General features: G+C 33.7%; 2 protein-coding genes and 1 long non-coding RNA gene across 4 annotated transcripts in view; 1 reads left to right on the forward strand and 2 right to left on the reverse strand.

Annotated features, from left to right (window-relative positions):
* Positions 1-808: 808 nt before the first annotated feature.
* LOC104908938 (hypothetical protein) lies at positions 809-5,592 on the forward strand. Of its 2 annotated transcripts, XM_010698108.3 has the most exons (6): positions 809-1,004; positions 1,107-1,202; positions 1,575-1,712; positions 2,157-2,316; positions 4,952-5,035; positions 5,132-5,592. In XM_010698108.3, exons 1-6 carry the CDS (start codon positions 984-986, stop codon positions 5,293-5,295), a joined length of 663 nt encoding a protein of 220 aa, XP_010696410.1. In that variant the 5' UTR covers positions 809-983; the 3' UTR covers positions 5,296-5,592. The 2 variants fall into 2 exon arrangements, with proteins under 2 accessions (XP_010696410.1, XP_010696409.1); XM_010698107.3 differs by having other exon boundaries at positions 811-1,004; positions 4,952-5,592.
* A 4,483-nt stretch (positions 5,593-10,075) lies between these two features.
* Positions 10,076-12,299, reverse strand: LOC104908937 (polyubiquitin 4). The gene is given in 3 exon segments (XM_010698106.4): positions 10,076-10,424; positions 10,426-11,421; positions 12,063-12,299. Coding segments are annotated over 2 exon segments (1,149 nt in total). The 5' UTR covers positions 12,063-12,299; the 3' UTR covers positions 10,076-10,271.
* Positions 12,300-16,635: 4,336 nt separating this feature from the next.
* LOC125499511 (uncharacterized) overlaps positions 16,636-21,332 on the reverse strand; it is a 40,751-nt gene continuing 36,054 nt past the window's right edge. Inside the window, exons 3-4 of the long non-coding RNA XR_007276387.2 lie at positions 19,670-19,735; positions 16,636-17,767 (exon numbers count right to left, since the gene is read on the reverse strand). This is a non-coding gene — a long non-coding RNA (uncharacterized LOC125499511). The remainder of the gene's footprint in view (positions 17,768-19,669; positions 19,736-21,332) is intronic.

A 21,332-nucleotide genomic window follows, 5' to 3' on the forward strand; every position in this document is an offset into this window, starting at 1 on the left:
CACCCCCGCCAACCCCCACCTCCAACCCCGCTCTATCCCTCCCTGCAGCCCCTACCCCAGCCCTCTTCACCTACCGCAACCCCCTACAGTCCCCCACCCCGTTACCGACGCCATTGCTACCCACCCCACCCTTCGCCTCCCCCTTCCCCCTTTCTTCTCCCTTCGTCCCTCATAACATGCATCCCCATAACCCTCATCCCACCCTTAGCCTCCCTTCTTTCACCCCTTTCCCCCCGCCCTCCTCGCCTCCCTCGTTTCCCCCCCTCCTCTCCATACGCCCCTAATAACACGCAGCCCCCCATCACAACCCCTCCACAACGAGCAGCCAGCCCCCGCATGCATTACCTCCCTTATTCTTCTTCCTCTTTCTCCCTTTCTCCCTTTCTCCTCCAGTACTACGTAATTTTAAAAATAAAAAACCGAAATAATTTTTTGGTTCTATCAAAATGATTTTTTTGGGTTCTATCGAATTTATTTGGGTTCTACTAAGGAGGAACAAAAAAAATTCATTTTTACCATGAAGGAAACGGAAAAATGGTCGGTTCCACCATAGTGGAGACAAAAAATTGGTTTGATTCCAACTAAGTTCTAAAATTTATATATTTTTGAGGTAAAAAAGAAATCAAACACATAAAAATACGAGCTACGTTTAATAAATACAATGATATATGGTAAAGCCCAATCCCCCTACTCTCAAGAGACCTTACCTGCAAACCTGGATCGGGTTGACCTGTGCGAGGTTTCGGTTCGGTTAAGGCCCTTTCTTCGTGGAAAAAGAAAAAAAAAAAATGTAAGGGATGGTTTTATAGCGTGCTCAGTTCCCACCTTCCTCTCTATGAGACTATACTTGCGTGTATACTCTACCAGGTGCACAACGACCCATTACAGAATTCACAAGCTTTCTCTCTTTCTCTTATGAACCCCAATCCCATCACATTCTCTCTGTTTCCTTGCTCAATTTTCAGCCATTTCTCGGCAGAACGATGCCACCCAGACGTCGCAAGGTAAGTCTGCTACTTACATTACTCCGCTCAAACTCTTGGTGCACTACTGTATATTTTCTGCTCCAAGTTTTTATTTACATGATTTTGTTGTAACTTCTGTAGGTGGGTCTCAAACGTATGGACGCTGCCATTGATGCTCTAACTCCAATGGGTTTTCCCCCAGAAAAAATTCGACAGAAAGTAAAGGACCTACTCGAAGTAGGTCTCAAAACCATGTCATTAATCATTTCTTCTTTAGTTCATCTTGGTTAATTTTGTGGTGTAGTGTCCCACTCTTTGAAATGGGTATTTTGGTGCTTGAATCTTTTATTAGATAATGAGCCTGGGATTTTGTTTTTTATAAGATAATTTATTGTATAAGTGCGTCCCGTTCTAGTTTGGCTTTTTCTTTTGCTTTGTTAATAGATGTAGACATATAGTAACTAGTACTAGTAATCTATTAGTCACCATTGAATTTGAAATTCGAAACTTTGTCATCTTTTAGTTTGTAGATATAATTTTCAAATATGATTGCTGAATCTGAAATCCGGTATGTATATAATAAGAATTAATTATTTTTGGTGATTATAGTTGTATGAGGATGATCATGGGTGGATAGCCATTGAAGAGGCCTCCTACAAGCTGTTAATCGAGTGTATACTGGAGGAGCAGGAGCAGGAGCAGGAGCAGGAGGGTGTGCAATGTAAACAAGGGGAACCTTCTTTCATTGTATGATTTCTTATTAATATGCTGTATGAACAATTTATTTTGTGGAAATATTGTTTTATGAATTACGATGTGTGTTGCCCAGAAACTTCATGGAAGTCGTAATGAACTTCTTCATAAGCGGAATATAATTAATTGTTAACACTTGTTTCTCGTGTCCTTGTCCGTTTTGTATTCTTTTTTCAGTTTCCAACTAACATAGCTCTTGGTTTGTTGTAGAGCATCCTAATTGTTGTTGTTGTAGACTTGTAGTAATAATGACAATTTATGGGTATTTTGATGATGGTGAAATGGGTTATACTTGGTTTGTTCAAGTGGACTCAGTTATGTAAACCAAAATCTCTTTATGGGTTGTAATTGCCGAAAAAAGTTGTTCTTGCTTGTACTTTTGTTTGCAATTGAAAAATGGCTACTTGATTTGATAAAGATTGTTTGCATGCTTTGAAGGATTCACCAAACAAAGCTAGCCGGCTAGGTGGTGAGGACGGGGAGGCTGAACCATCAGAGGTTGGTCCATCAAGTGAAGCCAGTGAGCCTTTATGCTCTAACCAAGATACTGCCTTGGCAACTCCCATAACTGATGCTCCTTCGCCAAGTCCTCTAGCAGGTAAAAGGATTACTTTCTCTGCTGCTTTATTGATTTCTTTAATGAAAATTTGGTGATTTGTTTAGTTGTAGTCTTTATTTACTTTGTATAACATTATAATAATCTAGTAGCCTTAAAGCCGCCAAGCAGAAAATGCATGAGAATTTTGACCAAGTTTCTCTGTTGTATATTCCAAGTTGAATTTTTGTTATTCTTAGATGTCATGTTGCCAATGCAGAGTTAACTCTATTATATTTTGAGCCTTTTTTCTTCCTCTCTCTTTGGTCGTAGGAAGAGGGGTGGGGGCTAGAATAAGACTAAGTAAAAAACAACCATATCGCTGATCTCTCTCCTTTTCTTATCCTAGACTTTCTGAGATGTGCTATGTATGTGGTGCAGTATATTCCCCCCCATTCATCCTGTCAAAAAAAAAAAAGAATATTTCCTCCATCCGTGGGAAGTGCTACGTCTAATAACGGAAATTTTGGTTTGACTAGTTAGTTGCCTGTTGTGACTCAGTAAGTTGAATGTAGAATCAATGGTCTCAAATATATGCCTTCTGTACAGCGGTTCTGTTCTGATTTGATCTTATTGCCTGTATATAACAATATGTGATCAAATTGTACATTTATCGTCTTCTCTAAGCTAGTCATGTACATAAACTCATATGTTCAAACTATTTAAGTTCAAGTCGATCTATTTGGAGTATAGGGATGCTCCACCATTCCTTTCCTGTTGCGAAGTAAGTTGCCACATAAAGGGCCTTGTTGTTTCATTTGGTGTTAAGTGTTGATCCTGTGCTTTAGAGCCATGAGACCGTCTCATACCTTTAAGAGGTTTATTAGGAGGAGGGTGTTCTGGGACAATGGTTTTGTCTATAGCTAAAGTATATAGTTCAACATCTTGGGTTAATAAGCGGTTAGTCCAAGGGCATATTTATTTGTATTTTTTTTATAAATGCAAAACTAGTACTAAGTTTTATAAATAGGCATGGATGAACTCATTTTCTTTATTCAGATTGTTATTTTGAATGAATTTTGTCAGGGCTCCTCTGGTACATGGTCTTTGAATATGAGGGGTGCTTGTGTTTTGGGAGTTTGGCATCTAGGAACAGTTTCTTGCGGATTAGTCGTTGTGGAAGTTTTCATTCTTAGGTTCCTGGTTCCCTTTAGCAAGAGTAAGTATGACCTTTGGACAAGCCTCCCGTGTTCTGTGGAAAGTGTAAACTATAGCTTTCCATATGAGCCCTTGGAGATTCATGAGCCAAATCTCTTCTTTTTCTTTTTTTTTTTACCAGGTTTAAAACTGCTAACAAGATACATTCTCTTACCGTGGATTCCTTGGAGGAGAGTAGGAGACATGCCATTTTTCGTTCTCTCACCTGCCTTCTAGTCTTTGTATAACTTCAATACAAGGTTTACTTAGGAAGATTCATAATTTTTCTGGTTTCTTTCCTTCTCAAGATCTCCTTGCCTTCCTTTATGTTTGAAATGAGGATCACTCCAATTCAATAGGAATTATCTTGAATGAGAGAGTCCAATATTCTGACTAATTTGTTGGTGATCGTATCTTCTTGTGTATTCTCTCATAATGTGGTACATAGGCACTTTGCAGTAAAGCATTACATCCAATTCTCCTTATGACTTGGAACCTGAGGCCTAAAAGAAGTTGAACGCTTTTGTTGGGTCCACTGCCTTTAGTTAATTTATAACAAATTGCTGATTAGCCAGCCATTAGAGACAGTCTCTCCTAATCAGCAAAGATTGAATAAACAATTCATATTGTTTGGTCAGGTTGCTTTTTATACGTATGATAGGCTTTAAGGTGTTAAAGGGAAATCTCAGGAGTTGCTCCGCTGCATAGTTGTTTAGTACTCCTAAGTTTTTATATATAATATCTTTTATGTATGGATGAGATTCCTTTTGCAAAATTAGTCCAGATGTGGAATCTAAAGTAGTTGTCCACTTAAGTTTTTTGTCATTTGTTATCATTCGTGGTGGTATTTTTGTTCTACTGAAAAAACGAATCCTAACTCTTCTTGATTCTTTAATAAGAAATGTTTAAATTGACATAAACCCCAGCTCTCATTGTGATTGCTTCTGTGGATTTAGCTGAACTTAAAAAGGATTAAAGCACAGTAGTAGTATCTGCACTTGCACATGGTCCCACCATTATAATTAGTAAAACCTCTCCTTTTGTTATTGTTGCCTATTGTTGATGTAAGGTGTTACTGACACCTTGTTATGCGTTTATTCTGAATTCAGTGGTTTCAGGACATTAACTTTTAAAATAGTGATAGATGTACATTTGGTAATTAAATATAGTGGTTTTTCCATTTGGACTAAGATATCAATGTATCGAAGTACACATATGCATAGATTTTGTTTAGACTGTTGGATTTTCGATAGATTTACCAAAGCCTGACAACTTGGTACATCTTTCTGAAAATTGTGTGCTTCAAGTTATGGTGCTTTAGCATTTTATAATGTCATTCCTCATACCAAGTTTGTCGCACTAATTATTGCGCGTTCACTCTTAGAAAACAAAGTACACTATTGAAAAGAACAAATCCTGTGTGCTTAATTCACAGGCCTGAACCTCTTTCTTGGGCTGGTGCTTAAAAGTTTTTCTGTCGTTCGACATCTTGCTTTTGCAGTGCTTACTCCGACTTCTTCTCCTGCTGGAAATTTGACTAGTGCAAGCATAACAGCTACAATAGATGTAGCAAACCGAGAAAATGGTATCCTCATGAACCAGGAAAAAACTGCAGGTCTTAGTGAAGCTTATATGCTTTCTGCTCCACCAGGATTTGAGCGTTTTTCTCCCTTGCAACTAGGTTTTGCAGTCAGGAAACGAAATCCTTGTCTTGGTTGGATTGGCCCTGCGAATGACGAAGACTTTATTCTGTTAAAGCCTGCAACTGTTCTTGGCAGGAGAACTGGAGATAGGCCGAGGAAGCGGAAATCTAGGTGGGATGTGGGCCCCAATGATGTCGTATGAGAAGACTTTCCCATAATTTGTACATTACTGATCATTCTTCTGTAAAGCTTGTTGCATATGTAGTTTGAGGTATCATAGTTTTCAGTACTTAAAAAAGGATTAGGATTTAGGACATATGCTGATGTGCACCGACAAAGTAGGATGATAGCAATATGGGTAGTTCTGCACTTCTGCCCAGATTCTTTGATTATTGAAACAATTTCTTATCAAAGTGGGAATTGTTTTAGCAAAATCCCAACTTCTATTATTATGTAGTTTAAGATATCAAAGTATTCAGTACTGTTTTCTGTGGGCTCACTTCTTGAAATTTTAAAGTGGGATATGTTAGGAAAATCCTACATTGCTTGAAAATAATGGTAGCAGCACAAAGCACCAGTTACACTGCATCTATTTCCCAAGGCTATGGTTGTAAGTCGGGACATATACTATGTAGTGTGGTGATCTCGTGTGTAGTACTATTCAGCAGCCATACCCAGGAAGGTGGAAGACCAGTTTTTGACCTGTTCCCAAGACACGAGATGATGGATTTACACATTCTCCATTTTATGCAGGACAAATCCATTACTGAAAACAAATCTATATGCAGGATAATGTGTCTTAGTATTTTGAGAAGTTGTCCAGATTATGATATTGTTGCAAAATAATCAAAAGTTGAAATTTATTGGAAAATAAGATTGTTCATATCGAATTTTCTTATTTATAAACAGTATTCACAATCATATACACATGTTAATCATTATTATTTTAATGTTGAAGAAATGAACAAACGTAAGCATCAATGTTCAAAGCTACAACCCCGTGTTCAATAAAGTAAAACTTTTACTGCTATTGTGACGACGACAAAGTAACTTGAAAAGAGAAAAATCATGCTTACAATTTCAAATAGTTTAGTAACTGGCTTTTTGTTAGTAAGAATATATGAATACACAATTCCACCCAAGCTCTTTTTAATTACTCAAACATATAGCTACTCCCTCTATTCATTATGGAAAATTTTATTATGTATCTAGTCGATTGATGACCCATTGCAAATACACATTTAAAATTACAACTTAAGATTAGAAATCATTTGTTAACTGTTTGTGTCTAGTGAGTTATCATGGGTGGGTTCAACAAGCATCATTCCTCATTATTGATGTTCCTGATTTGACTTATACGCTTGTCAGTGCACATCCTAGACTATTTATATAAGTAATTACATATTAATAAAAAATCATAAAATTTAATATCATCAATTTATTCATTGAAACAAATCAAATACACCCTCATTACTATGTTTTTTCCTTTATATATTAGAATTTTTTTAGAAAATTCCACATATTTCTAATTAGTCTAAAGATTTCAAATACGAACTACAATATGTAATGGATGGAGTATTCAAAAAAGAACTCTATTTTTGTAAGAAACTTAAATAATATTCCCTCTATTTTTTATTTATTTTACCCACTTGAAATCTTGAAACTATTTATAGTTAGAGATAATCCTTCTAAATTTTTCTCAATATGTAGGAAAAAAAATATAATTATGTAAGATTTTGTTTAATTGGTCTCAATGAATATTAATATTCATCGTGGTAAGTAGTAATATACACTAAAAAATATTTAAGGTCTAAGAACTACACTGACAATGCATAAAAAAAGGGTAAAGTATTTAGCTACATAGCATATGTTAACTTTTTTTTATAAGAGCAAATATTAACTTTTTAGCTCAATGAACAATATACAACAAAAAAAATTATTTTTTACTCTCTCTCTATATATATATATTAAAAGGTGATTCTATCAAAGAATGGTGTCACGTGACACTCTTCTAAAACTTCTAATACGCTAGGATTCGAACACACGACCTTTGAAGTGTAATGTGAGAGTTTAACTATTAATCCATTACACTTTCAATGCTTAATGTTTCAAAGTAAGACATAATAAATTCTTATAATTATATGTAATTATAAAAACATGTAGATAAGTTTTTTGATCTTTAACCTTTTAATTAGAACATAAAACATTTTATTACCCAACTTTCTTTGAAATTGTTAATTTTTGTCCCCAATTCATAAGAATTTTTTTTTTGAACGACTAATCATGACATAACGTCCATTTTTAAAATTTGCTACAAGACAAAGCATTATGAAAAACTACTACAATCAATTATAATATATATAATTAATAATATATTTGATAATTATAACTGACTCGAAGCATCGCTCGAACCAAAATATTATATATTATTAAAACGTGTTAGAAGCACACACATCCGCCACATGTCACCAAACTCCACACGTAGACATAATGCCATACATTGTATAACATGGCAGCTTGCTTTTCAATTTTAAAAAATAATCCGATAGGATTCAATCAAAGCGTGGATGGTGGACTAGAGACCACCTTCCTCTACGTGGTCTTGCTCCAAAACGTATAGCTTGAAATATCAAACGCAATCTTGAAGAAAAGGAAATAAATTTTTTTAAAAAAAGAATTGCGGCAAATCACTCTCACGAGATGATAACATCACATTAAATTTTTTTTTTAAAAAATAAACTACTATTATTTATTAATTGATAACTTCTATTAATTGATAACTTTTCAAAAATTGTGACAAATCTCCAATCCCAAACTTAATTGACAATTTGATAGCCATGTCGAGCCAATCCCAAACCCCTATCCGAGGTCCCAGACGAGCTATTTTAAAACCCCTATCTGCTACCTACTATAAAATTTGGTAGTAAGATGATTTTGTAAATGTGCATAGTTTTTTATTTATTTTTGACAATTAGGTAAATGTGCATAGATACTAACAACTCGTTTAGTAAGAAGTCATAAATAGTGAAAATGATAATACATTATCGTGTAAATTTTTACTACAAATTCAATGTCATTGCTTGTGGTAATACTATTTCATCCCAAGATATCCATTTTCTTCCTAAAAATTCATTACCACTTAGGACGGTGTATTGAATAGTAATGGAAATTTATAAAGACAAACCCACATTTTGTGATAAAATTCCATTCCCAATTATCTCTATTACATAAGGGAAGGGGGGACCTATGGTGTCCTCTTTTGAACTGACTATTTTGCCCTCCTTTCCCTTACTAAATTACAAAATAATATCAATACCAAAATGGGGATTCAAACAAAGCTACCGGAAATTAAATTTCAACATCACTCCCAAATCACTTATGTTAGGAAACTTTACAAATCCCTTTCTAAATCACGTTCAAGAAATCCCGCAAATCACTAAACTTTACAAAAAACTAAAAATTAACTTGCAAACCAAAACTAATATATGGCGAGAAACATAAAAAAAAACATTCACAAAATTCACTTACAAATCATTATTCTCAAGAACTCACAAATTTCACTTACAAATTATTCTTTACCTATACACGCTATGCATAAAAATCTGTAAAAAAAACATAAAATTTCAACGAGGATATCACACATTTGTCCATCGGCGATTTGCAAACTTCCAAAAAAGTACATAATTCTTTTTAATCTTCCAAGTTATTTCAAATTAGTTGAAAAAACAATAGCAATTGTTATGTAGCGACTAATAGAAAAAAAGGAGATGATAACAATTAGTTACAAAGGACTTAAATTTAACCCTTTATTTTCACATGAAATGAGAGAACAAGATAAAAGTAACAAATTTAGTTTTTTTATAAAAAAATTCCAATATTAAAAATTCTGCTCATAACTTTTGCAAAAAAACCATTTTCACAAATAAATTTTGAAAAAAAAAATAAAATCAAAGTTTTCGCGAATGGTTTTTGCAAAAATCAATTTTAAAAAAAAAAATAATAATTTGCTAAAATCATTTTTAGAAAAAAAAAATTACATTATTTTGCGAAAACAAATAGTGAAATTTAGCACCAAGACAACTGTAAAATTTTGAAATGGAAAAAAAGGGATTTAATACAATTTAAATTTAATTCATTTTCATGTTAAATCAGAAAACAAGATAAAAGAAATAATTTTAGTTTTTTTTTTAAAATTCCAATATCAAATTGTGTATGAAAATTTACAATTTTATCTCAAATATAATTTTAAATATGAGACTGATGAAAATTTTAAATATAAGTTTGTGAAATCATAATTTATATGTTAGGCAAGAGAGGTGACTATTTGATTGTATTTCAAAGAATCTTATTCACAAAATGGAGGTGACCGTAAAATACTAACTTGCATTTTCTTTTTGTTTACTACTTAGTAATAATTAGGCCTAAAAAGGTCATCGCACGCATCGCGTGCATAAAAAGCTAGTCATTAGAATGAGAGCTTCTTTACACATTTACACTATATTTCATTACCACTACAACTATTTATGACTACTAACCAAATGAGGGATAAATGTTATATTGAGTTATTGACATACCATAAATTTGGCAGTCATAACTCATATTAGATGTGAAAGGAAAAAGAGCTGCAACTTCCACGCCTGATTGTCATGTAACGCTTGTTGGAATGTTCTGTAACGCTGCTGCTTGGCGCGCCACGAAATGCACCACACAATTCATTTCCAGTACCAGCAAACCGACGCACGCATGCACTAACTCCTCTACATGATTCCACCCAGCCCAAGTAAAGCTGAGTGCTCAAGTATAGCAGCCATAGGCCAAGAACAAGCCAAACCTTATTCAAGGCACCCTGTGTTTAATCCATTACATAACGATTGCCATAAGAAAAATGAAAGCATTTGCATCACCTTGATTTGGATACAAACTTACAAGAAAGCATAACACATCATAAATCACAGCCAAACACACATAATACTAGCAGGATATACGAGAAAGAAGCTAATTTCCACAACGATCAAACATTTAGTTTTGAACATTACAAAGTCATTGGATGATCACCAAACCAAATCCAGCGTTACAAACTGTCTGATTGCGCCCCCAAACCAAAGGGAAGAAACCACCAACATCAAATAGAGAATTTATCTACTTATATAACTAAAAACATCTTAAGAACTTTAGAACTTAAAATTCACCACCACGCAGACGAAGAACAAGATGAAGGGTTGATTCCTTCTGAATGTTATAATCAGCGAGGGTACGACCATCTTCCAACTGCTTACCGGCAAAAATCAGCCTCTGCTGATCTGGAGGGATCCCTTCCTTGTCCTGTATCTTTTGTTTTCACATTATCAATAGTATCCGAGCTCTCCACCTCCAGAGTGATCGTCTTTCCAGTGAGAGTCTTCACGAAAATCTGCATCCCACCACGCAGGCGGAGCACAAGGTGAAGGGTAGACTCCTTCTGGATGTTGTAATCTGCCAATGTACGACCGTCCTCGAGCTGCTTTCCAGCAAAGATAAGCCTTTGCTGGTCTGGTGGGATACCCTCCTTGTCTTGTATCTTTGCCTTCACATTGTCAATTGTATCCGAGCTCTCGACCTCCAAAGTAATGGTCTTTCCTGTGAGAGTCTTGACGAAAATTTGCATACCACCACGAAGACGAAGGACTAAATGAAGGGTAGACTCCTTTTGGATATTGTAATCTGCCAAAGTACGACCATCCTCAAGTTGCTTACCGGCAAAGATGAGCCTCTGTTGATCTGGTGGGATACCTTCCTTGTCTTGTATCTTAGCCTTCACATTGTCAATCGTATCAGAGCTCTCAACCTCCAAAGTAATGGTCTTTCCAGTGAGAGTCTTGACAAAGATTTGCATCCCACCACGAAGGCGGAGAACCAGGTGGAGGGTAGACTCCTTCTGGATATTATAATCAGCTAGAGTACGACCATCCTCGAGTTGTTTTCCAGCAAAGATCAGCCTCTGTTGGTCTGGTGGAATCCCTTCCTTGTCTTGAATTTTAGCCTTAACATTGTCAATGGTGTCAGAGCTTTCAACCTCAAGGGTAATGGTCTTCCCTGTTAGGGTTTTGACAAAGATTTGCATGCCACCACGGAGGCGGAGGACAAGATGAAGGGTTGACTCCTTCTGAATATTGTAATCAGCAAGGGTTCGGCCATCTTCGAGTTGCTTACCGGCAAAGATCAGACGTTGCTGGTCAGGAGGAATGCCCTCCTTGTCTTGAATCTTTGCCTTAACATTGTCAATTGTATCAGAACTCTCCACCTCGAGAGTGATCGTCTTACCAGTCAAGGTCTTAACAAAGATTTGCATCTGCGATCATAGAAGAACACCTTTAATTTTCCATTGAATTTTGAGAACAATTTCATATTCCAACCTAAACCAACCACATATATAACAATTCCAGACCCTAGGTTTTCAAAAATTTGAATTTCCCAAAACCTCTTCCCACACAATTCCCAGATAATTCAACTACTATAAATTTGAACATATCTAGCACAATTCACGACAAAAAGAACCAGAGATATGAAAAGATAGATTATCAAAAACCAGGTATATATTTTCTTTTATCGGCAATATGCATTTTACATTAAACTAATCCGATTCCAAATTAAACGAATAAATGCTGCATTAAACAAAATTTACATTAAAAAATCAGTTTGATCCGATCGGAAGAAACCCTCAATTCTCAAAATTCGGAATCCAACAATGATCTTGCATCGATCAATTGACGTGAATATGAAACAAAATCTTTCAGATCTCTAATCTTATCTAATCAAATTTCTAAAAACCCTCTTTTTAAGGTTCAACATCAGGAATAATAAAATTTTAAGCAAAAAAAAAAAAAGATATTACATAAATAAACTAGGTTAAAAATCATATTATCTCAACACCAAACGAATTAAAAGAAATGATGAACATAATAATAAGAGAGAAGGGGAAGAGATGCTAACCTTGGGAAATTGAGAAACTAGGGATTTGATTGAGAAGAGAGAATGAGAAAGAGTTACAAAGAGATGAATGAATGATGAAAGGGGAAACGAGGAGGTATTTATAAGAGAAGTAGCCGACCTAATTGAGAGAGAATAAAGGGTAATCCATCTAACCAAGGAAAGGAAATGGGGAAGAAAGGGCGGGCATGCGGCAACGTAAAGCCTTTCTCGGATTCGGTAGGCGGTTCCAGATATAAATTTTATAATTTCTATATACTACAGTCTACACCCTTCGTTTCATTTTAATTGTTATACTTTGATATCGTACACTATTCACAAATTTCACTTTGATCATCATTTGTAATTTATACGTGGATGAAAATATAGTCATGTGTGATCTTGTTAGATTCATCATAACATGTATTTTATTAATATGTTTTTTTTATATAATTCTTACAAATACAAAACTAAAGATATATGTCATCAAAGTTTTGCATGGGCATGTGTGAAAAGTGTAAGTGTGTAGATTAAAACGATACGGAGGTAGTAGTTTTGAAACCCGTGTAACTGTTTATATTATTTTTTACAAATTTTTTGTTAACATTGTTGATTAAAATGAGATTTTTCAACACCATTTTGTTTACATACTCCTCTGTTCTTTTTCTATTGAAATAATCACCACTTTGGGTAGTTTTATCTATTTGGACCACTCCACTTTTTGTAAAAACAACTATAATTGACAATATTGCATTTACTTTATGTTCATAAAATCATCATTAATTACTCATCAAGTCGCGTTTACTTTATTAAGGATGTACTTATCCCTACACTTGTTGATTAAAGGAGTACTTCTACGCTAAACTACCCATTTTTTTCATTTCCTTAAAAACCATGCCCAAACCCATTGTTGCAATAGAAAAACAACGGATAAAGTATTTGTCATTATAATCTTTTTCTTTATTTTTTATTGTGATATATTTATTTTTTTATAATAAACTAAATATTGTAGCTAAGTATAATATTAAATAGTATCCCGATAATTGGTATTACTAACATAGTTAACACAATTTTAACATGAAGAACACCCCAATGATACTTGAATAAAGTAGATTGTACTTATTTAATAGATGCATGACAGAAAAATTATAGAAAACATGAGTGTCAGCCACAACGTCAACTTTTAATGGCACATAAATACTAACGCATATGTAATGGAAGATTGGAAAGTGAAAAAAAGATCATAATGACGGTATCATAAATATAATTAATTAAATATAAAACGAATCTCTACTAATAATCGAAAAAAATGTTTAAGAGAAAAATATACCTCTTCATCCAACATGACCATATCAAGAATTATCAAACTTTCTCTTTTTTTTTTTTTATGATATGTGACCTCAAATAGTCTAGAATCGCAAACCTTGATTTTTCAATTAGTTTAGTAGCATCAAGTTCATGGAGAAAAGAATAAGATCTGACATATAGATATATGTGAAAAAAAAAAACATGATTAATCATGTATACAATAAATGTTCTATGAATAAAATAATTAGTGAATCGCATAATACCTTTGCAATGTCGTTGACAAACTTTCATTTGATTCATGTAATGCCCCCATGGTATGCTATAAGTTCAAAATTATATATATGTAAATTTTGAAAAGTATGATTTTCAAAGATTTAATCGATATTGTCCCACATATACTCCCTCCGTTTCCTAAAGATCTTCCCTCTTTCCGTTTAAGGGTGTTTCCAAAAGATCTTCCCTCTTTTGCTTTATTCCTTATTTGGCAAAACTAATTTCCCTATTTACCCTCTCATGTCACTATCATATGGTCCACCATTACATTATTAATTCAATTTTACTCCCTTTCTCTCTCCTACTTTAACCCTTTTTTATTTGTTTATTTATCTTAACCCCTTTCTCTCTCCTACTTTACTCACACCATGCCCTACACAACTTGATTTTCCTTGGTATCTGTAGGAACAGTAAGTGGGAAGATCTTTAGGAAACGGATGGAGTAATATGCTATTTTTATAGTTATTTTTACTTGTAATTAAAATAAAGAATAAATACATTATTTATTTTCATAAATTGTAAAACTATATTGTATATGAAAAATATTTTCAAACATATTTCGAGCACTCTCCGATGGTAAAAAATAAAATAAAATATTACAAATTTGTAACAAAAGCTATATTCAATTTACATAATATAATAATTTAGGTTGTTTATCTAAAATCAGAATATAATATTCACTTATCTAAAATACCTTATATGTATATATATATATTGAACACTGTTTTTTTTTTTTTTTAAAAATATAACAATTGAAAACAATAACATGACATGCTTAGATGGAGCTCTTTATAATAGTGTAATTTTATTTTTTAAAATCAAACTCTAATTTTTTCATCATCCAAAATTCCAATATATACTCCATCCGTTTCCTAAAGATCTTCTTTGTTACTGTTAGTACTTATACCAATGAGAATCAATTTGTGTGGTTTGTGGGGTAGATAAAGTAGGAGAGAGAAAGTGGTTAAGATAAATAAACAAATAAAAAGGGGTTAAAATATGAGAGAGAAATGGAGTAAAATTGAATTAATAATGTAAATATGTAATGGTGGACCATATGATAGGGCATGCGAAGGTAAAAAGGGGAAAAAATTTCAAATAAGGAATAAAGTAAAAGAGGGAGATCTTTTGAAAACAGACTTAAACTGAAATAGAGAAGATCTTTAAGAAACGAAGGGAGTATGTAACTTTATCACTATAGGTTTTAGTTTTTGTTGTAACAATAAATCTTACTTAATAAATTTTGTTGCAATACTAAATTATTTTGGTCCAGTGTAGCAATTAAGGCTGAGGTTTTGAAAGATAATATGTCTAACTTTGTAAATTAGACCTATTATAAAATGCTATAATCACATGTTGTATACTATACTTATAGCTTAATTATTATTATATTTATCGAAAAGAAAGACTAAAAAATATCTTGCCATTCATTTAATTAGTTATATTTTCATGAGTTGTAAAATTATATTGTAGAAGGTTATCATTTTGAAGCATATTTCAAGCACTCTCCAATTGTAAAAAATGATAATGTTTTGAATTAGGTAGCAAAAGATATATTCAATTTACATAATATGATCATTTAGGTTGTTTATTCAAAACTAAACATAAATTTCTCCCTATTCAAAAATCCCTTTTATATATTTAAATATGTGTAGAACTCTATGTTTTTATTATATTTAAAATACGTTTTCAAGGAAAACTGTTTTCCTTGAAAATTATTTTCCTCTATTTTCAATTTTACATTGTTTGGTTTGCAAAGGAGTGTAAAATTATTTTTCCTAGGAGTAAAATTACTCTTCCAAGGATGGAAAACCGTTTTCCCTTCAAAATGAAGGGAACACTCTTTTCCTTCATTTTTCTTATCTCTCATTTACACTCCTCTCGCTACCTCCTTACTTTCTTTTTCATTTTCCTTTCTTTTTATCATTTTTCTTACATGGAACCAGACAATGGAAAACTAATTTTGAAATTGTGTTTTCCATAAAAAGTATTTTACACTGAAAATGTTTTACACCCAACCAACACAGAGCCTAAAACATAGACTCTACTGCTTTATGCCTAGGGAGGACGGAGGATTGAATGTTAAAAAGGTAAAAGAAGATAAAACACATTTGAGCAGAATCGAACCCGCATCATCTCTAGGCAGAGCATAACACATCACGCATGTTAACCACCAATCCACAACAACATATATGTTGAATACAATGCGTGTTTTACATATATATAACATTTATTTGCATTACTCTGTTTTTTAGATTTTCACCCGGATCCGCGTGGGTTTAATTGAACCCACTGAAACCACGTTGGATCCGCCACTGACTTGAGATGTGTAAGCCTTAGTACACACTTAACACTATTGTGAGTGTGACGGTAATACTTTAGTTTAAGTGGAACATTTAGCGTTTTAGTTTCCTATTAGGAACATATTTAGTAATAGTTTCTATTTTTGTTTCTTCTACAATAGTAATGCCTACTCAACGATGGCCATATATTTAGCTCCGCAACTTTGCCCAAATACACAACGCGCGCGCCCTTCTCCTTTGTCAGGGGTGCTCTCCTCTGTGTAGATTGTGGTTGTTGATTCCCTCATCATTACTAGGTTAATGTTGCTTCCCCATCTGATCTTGGGTTATCTATGTTGCTTCCCCATCTGATCTTGGGTTATCATATTATTTATCCTTCGTGCGATGCATGATCCATCCTATATACCCTTCACTAGTGGACAAAATCCCATATGATGTGGTCAAAATCGAGCTTACGAATGCGATTTTGGTCCGCATTAGATGGACCCGCAACAGCTAACAAAAAAAATGATGCGGTTTAAATGCGCATCAGTATGGTAAGAATCTGATGTGGTTTTCAAGAATGACCGTGTCAGATTATGTGTTTTTTGAAAAAAAAAAGTTCAATAGCGAAACAAAACTACAGCAACGAAATCATATTGAAATTACAGCAACGAAAATCCAACAAACAAAACATTAATTCTATACAGCAGCGAAACAAAACAAATCCAACAAGCGCAATTCATAACTCCAATAAATTTATACAAACAAAATTAAAAAATTTATACAAACGAAATTAAATGAAAAAATAAAATAGTTAATCAAATTTAAAATTACAGAGTATTAAGTAATTAACAGAAAAATAAGAAATAAAAAACGAGAATTAAACGAAATTAAACCCAGGTCCAGAATAATATGAAATTACATGATAATAATCACCACAAAAATTAACAAAATCAACTAAAAAATGAAAAAAAATCGTGATGTGTGGGTGGTGGTCGGCGTTTTGAGGAGGTGAAGACTAGATCTGGGAGCCGTTGAAGACTAGGACGCGGTCGTTTCCCTTCGTGGTTGGTTGGCATTGGTGGCGTTGGCGTTGACGGTGTGTCATTAGGTTTTCGTGGCTTGGTGTTGGCGGTGGTGTTGGCGTTGGTGTTTGAGAATGACAGAGGAGAGAGGAGGATGTGTGGTAGGTGGTGTTTGAGAATGACAGAGGAGAGAATAGGATGTGTGGTAGTGGTGTTTGAGAACGAGAGAGGAGTGAGGGAGAGGAGTAAGGGCGTCGTGAATGAGAGAGAGGGGAATTAAGGTTGAGTGAGGAGGAGGGGGATTAGGGTTGAGTGAAATGGGTTATGTGGGCTGGGATTGTAAGGGAGGAAAATGGGTCGCGAGTTTTTTTTTGAGAAAATCTAATGCGGTCCTAGGAACCGCATCAGACTCTTAAAAAACCGCATCTTATTAATCTGATGCGGTTCACAAGAGGAGCGCATCAGATTTTCCTTCCAGCTTTCCTTCGCATTTTTCAATTGATTTTCTGATGAGGTTTTTTGCACTAGTGCTTCCTCCATCTAAGTTTTATATAAAAAGGGTATTTTGGAAAAAAGAATTGTCGGGGTTTTTGGTTGACAACATGGTAGATGTTCATCTTGGTCTGTCCTCTAGCACGATAAACTCATGAAGAACCTCATCATCACTATCTGGCATACCTACTCTTCGGATTCTACGCTAGTGTAGCTAGCACAGTCAAACTCATATCCTCCATCATCCTCATCATTACTTAGTACAATAGGGTTGTAGTAGCTTCTCACTGTAGTAGCTTCCTTAACAGTCATATCTCTAGGTCCGTTTACTTAAAGTACATGACATCTATAAAAAAGTAATACTCTCACTTAGTGTATAATCCCAGTAATAAGCAAGAATAACACCAATATAAAGCATTTGAATACTTAAATAGTTAGCAGGGAAGAAAAGTATAAACATACTAAACTAACTATTTAATGCAGACATATAATATTTCTATCCTATATGCCCTTCCTATAGTACTCATCTCTCACAAAATAATAAAGTAATCGAAATAAACTAGAATTATAAATAAATAATTAATATATAAATTTCGAGTATATATAAAACAAACGAAATAAATCAGAAAAGAACGTCGAATTTTCGAACCAAAAAAAATTTCGGACCAATTGGTTTAATATAAAAAAATATTCGAACCTTTAAAGAACATGAATAATTTAAAATCTACTGTCTAAAATTTTTCGAAAAGTAATTTGAACCAAACGAATAAGTAGAAGCTCGATTTCTAAGAAATTCATTTTAAGTAACTAGCTAGTTAGGAGCCTAAAAATGTAAAGTTGGCACGAAAGACCAATAAAAACCTAAAGCTCCAAGATACCACTTTGTAACACCCCGATAATTCTCTATTTTTCAAAATACCCTTTTTATATAAAACTTAGAGAATCATAAAAATATTATCGCCCGTGTGATAACATATCGACTTATTCAGAATTTTGCAGCGGAAAACATAATAAATAAACTTTATAAATAAAACTTAGTCAACCAAAAAATCAACTCTAAAAGTCAAACCAACGAAATTCAAAGTCAAACTCAAAAGTCAAAGTCAAAGACAACAGTCAAAGTCAACTACAAAAAGAGTAAATCAAATATAATAAATGGTCAACACAAGCTCTCTAATCCCGAACTCATGATGCATCATCTTCAAACCTTTAAATGACAATGCACTATTGAACCCAAGAGATTGCACCAAATGGGTCATCACAAGATCAATAAGGCATAGCCATGATCAACATATACATATAAAACACGTAATCAGCAAAGCTGAGTACTACATAATAAATAAATAAATAAATAAATAAATAAATAAATAAATAAATAAGCAATCATAACATTATACTAATAAATAACAAGCAGGGATGAATAATAATAAAATAACATTACAGACTACTTTTACTGATCTAAACTTCACAACCAATAGATAAATTCATTTTGATGGAATAGTCAATGGAACGAGTTGTCTAAACCAAAACCAGTCTTCAATTTAGAAGACGAAATACGGGCGCGTCTCCGTATTCCCCCAACCTACAATATCGAGGAACCTTTAAAATAAAAATCGGACACGGTGATTAATCCGGTCCCAAGAAAAGCCATGGGCTACCACCATATACTCCAATTCATACTTGTCCAACACTTCAGATGTCCAAGTCTAACATGATTAATAATTTCTTCACTTGTTATGACTCACAAGTAGGACAAATAACATAATAAGAAACAAACAATCATAAACTTCCATTTTTATCTTAGGATTAGATACGGTGATCATCAACTTAACAACCCAAGACTAATTCCAACTTTAATCCATAACCTTCCTTTATTCGTTGAACCAAGTCAACAACCAACCAACCTTTCATAAGTATAATAATCCACTTACTAAATAAGGCCATCGATCCTCATAAAATAATTAAATAATCCAAATGGAATACAACATGATTCAAACCAACATATATGTTAATCCCTCATATGAATTAATATAATAAAGTTTCCAAATCCCATATGCTTTCATCAATCTTACATACAAACATAATATAAATATTATAACCAACATGTTTCACACAAAGGCATAAAACATGCAAATCCAACTTAATAGAAAATTCACACAAGAACTAATAATAGTTCCCTACACATGATACGACATAAATCTCGTCCTTAGGACATGATACTAATCCATTCAAATAGGTATGTACGTACCTTGTGTAGACAAATCCAGAGACCACTTTCACAACCTTAAAAAGTCGCCTAAAGAGAATTCTTCGCCTAAAATAACCAATAAAAATCCACAATCAATCCTTTATAAATTTACAACAATGATAATATACTTCAAACCCTTCTTAAGAGTGTTTAAAAACCTTTCTAATCATTAAAACTTAGTTATTACAACCTCCTAGTATAGTATTACGACACTAATTGTTAAAAAACCCTTAAATATAATGTTTAAATAATAGAAACTCCAACACTCTTTTTAAATTTCCAGCAACATATTATATACTAAAACTCTTTTTAAACATACTTTACATACTTAAAATCATAGGAATACTCAGTTTCATAAACTATAATATACTACTATGATTTTACAACTCATAAAACCTTAAAAATCCATGCTTTGATAATTAAAATCCCAATTCAAACGTAATAAGTAAATATAAATTTTTATTTCTTCATTACATAAATCAAATAAACTTAGATTTACAATTAAATAATTAAACTATAACTTTTAAACATAAACACATTAAAAACCATCCTTAAGAATATAAACCTTGCATTAAATAAAGCTTGAGGAGGAATGAAATAACCAAAGAATTGAAAGAAGAGGAGGGAGGATGTGCGACACGGGGACGAGCAGCGCTGGCAGTGGTCGGCCTGCGGTGGTCCGACGAACGACGAGGAGGAGAAGAGGGCTGAACAGAAAGAGTGGCAGGAAGGAAAAGAAAATAGAGATAGAGAAAGAAGAGGGGGCGGAAATTTTGGGAGAAGGAGGAGAGAGAAAATAATTGTGTGGGCTTAGGAAAAGGTGATTGCGCTAAAGGTATTATTTAATGATTGATGAATTGAGTGGTTAGGGTTCCTTATACCCAATTTAAAATCCTTTTCACAACCCAAAAAGTATTTTAAGCTTTCAAATATATTTCAAAGTATGTCTAGACAAAAAATTTGACTTCCTTAAATCATTAAAATAATTCATTTGACTTTCAAATAGTCAACTTGGAAGAATTAAATCGTTTAAATACTAAAATATACTTGATTATATATAAATACACATTAAAATATATTTACAAAATCCATAAATTTACAGGGGATTACAACTACATCTCAAGAATAATGCTCGATAGTGGTTGATATTCTCAGTACGTATGAGCGAGCATCTGGTCACATAATTAACTTCAATAAACATGACGTGTCCTTTAGTAACAATTTAGAGATGAACAGAAAGCTAGAGATCTTATCTCTATTTGATGTTCGTGAGGTGGAGAAGCATGAAAAATATTTAGGTCTCCCGACAATGATTGGCAGGTTAAAGAAAGCGTGGTTTATGGTTCTTAAGGAGAGAGTGTGAAAGAAGGTGCAGGGTTGGAAAGAAAAATTGTTGTCCCGAGCTGGCAAGGAAGTTCTTTTGAAGTCTGTCATTCAAGAAATCCTCATTTATATGATGAGTTTGTTTTCAATTGGAGGGGATCTTGAATGAAATAAACTCTTTGTGTTATAGATTTTGGTGGGGAGCTCGAGGTATGGAGCATAAGATGCACTGGATAAGTTGGGAGAAGTTGTGCCTTTCAAAGTCTCATGGGGGACTGGGCATTCGAGACCTTAGAGTCTTCAACCAAGATTTGTTGGCTGACTAGGGATGAAGGCTCTT

Source organism: Beta vulgaris, chromosome 7 (assembly GCF_026745355.1).
Source record: "Beta vulgaris subsp. vulgaris cultivar EL10 chromosome 7, EL10.2, whole genome shotgun sequence".
NCBI lineage: Eukaryota > Viridiplantae > Streptophyta > Magnoliopsida > Caryophyllales > Amaranthaceae > Beta > Beta vulgaris.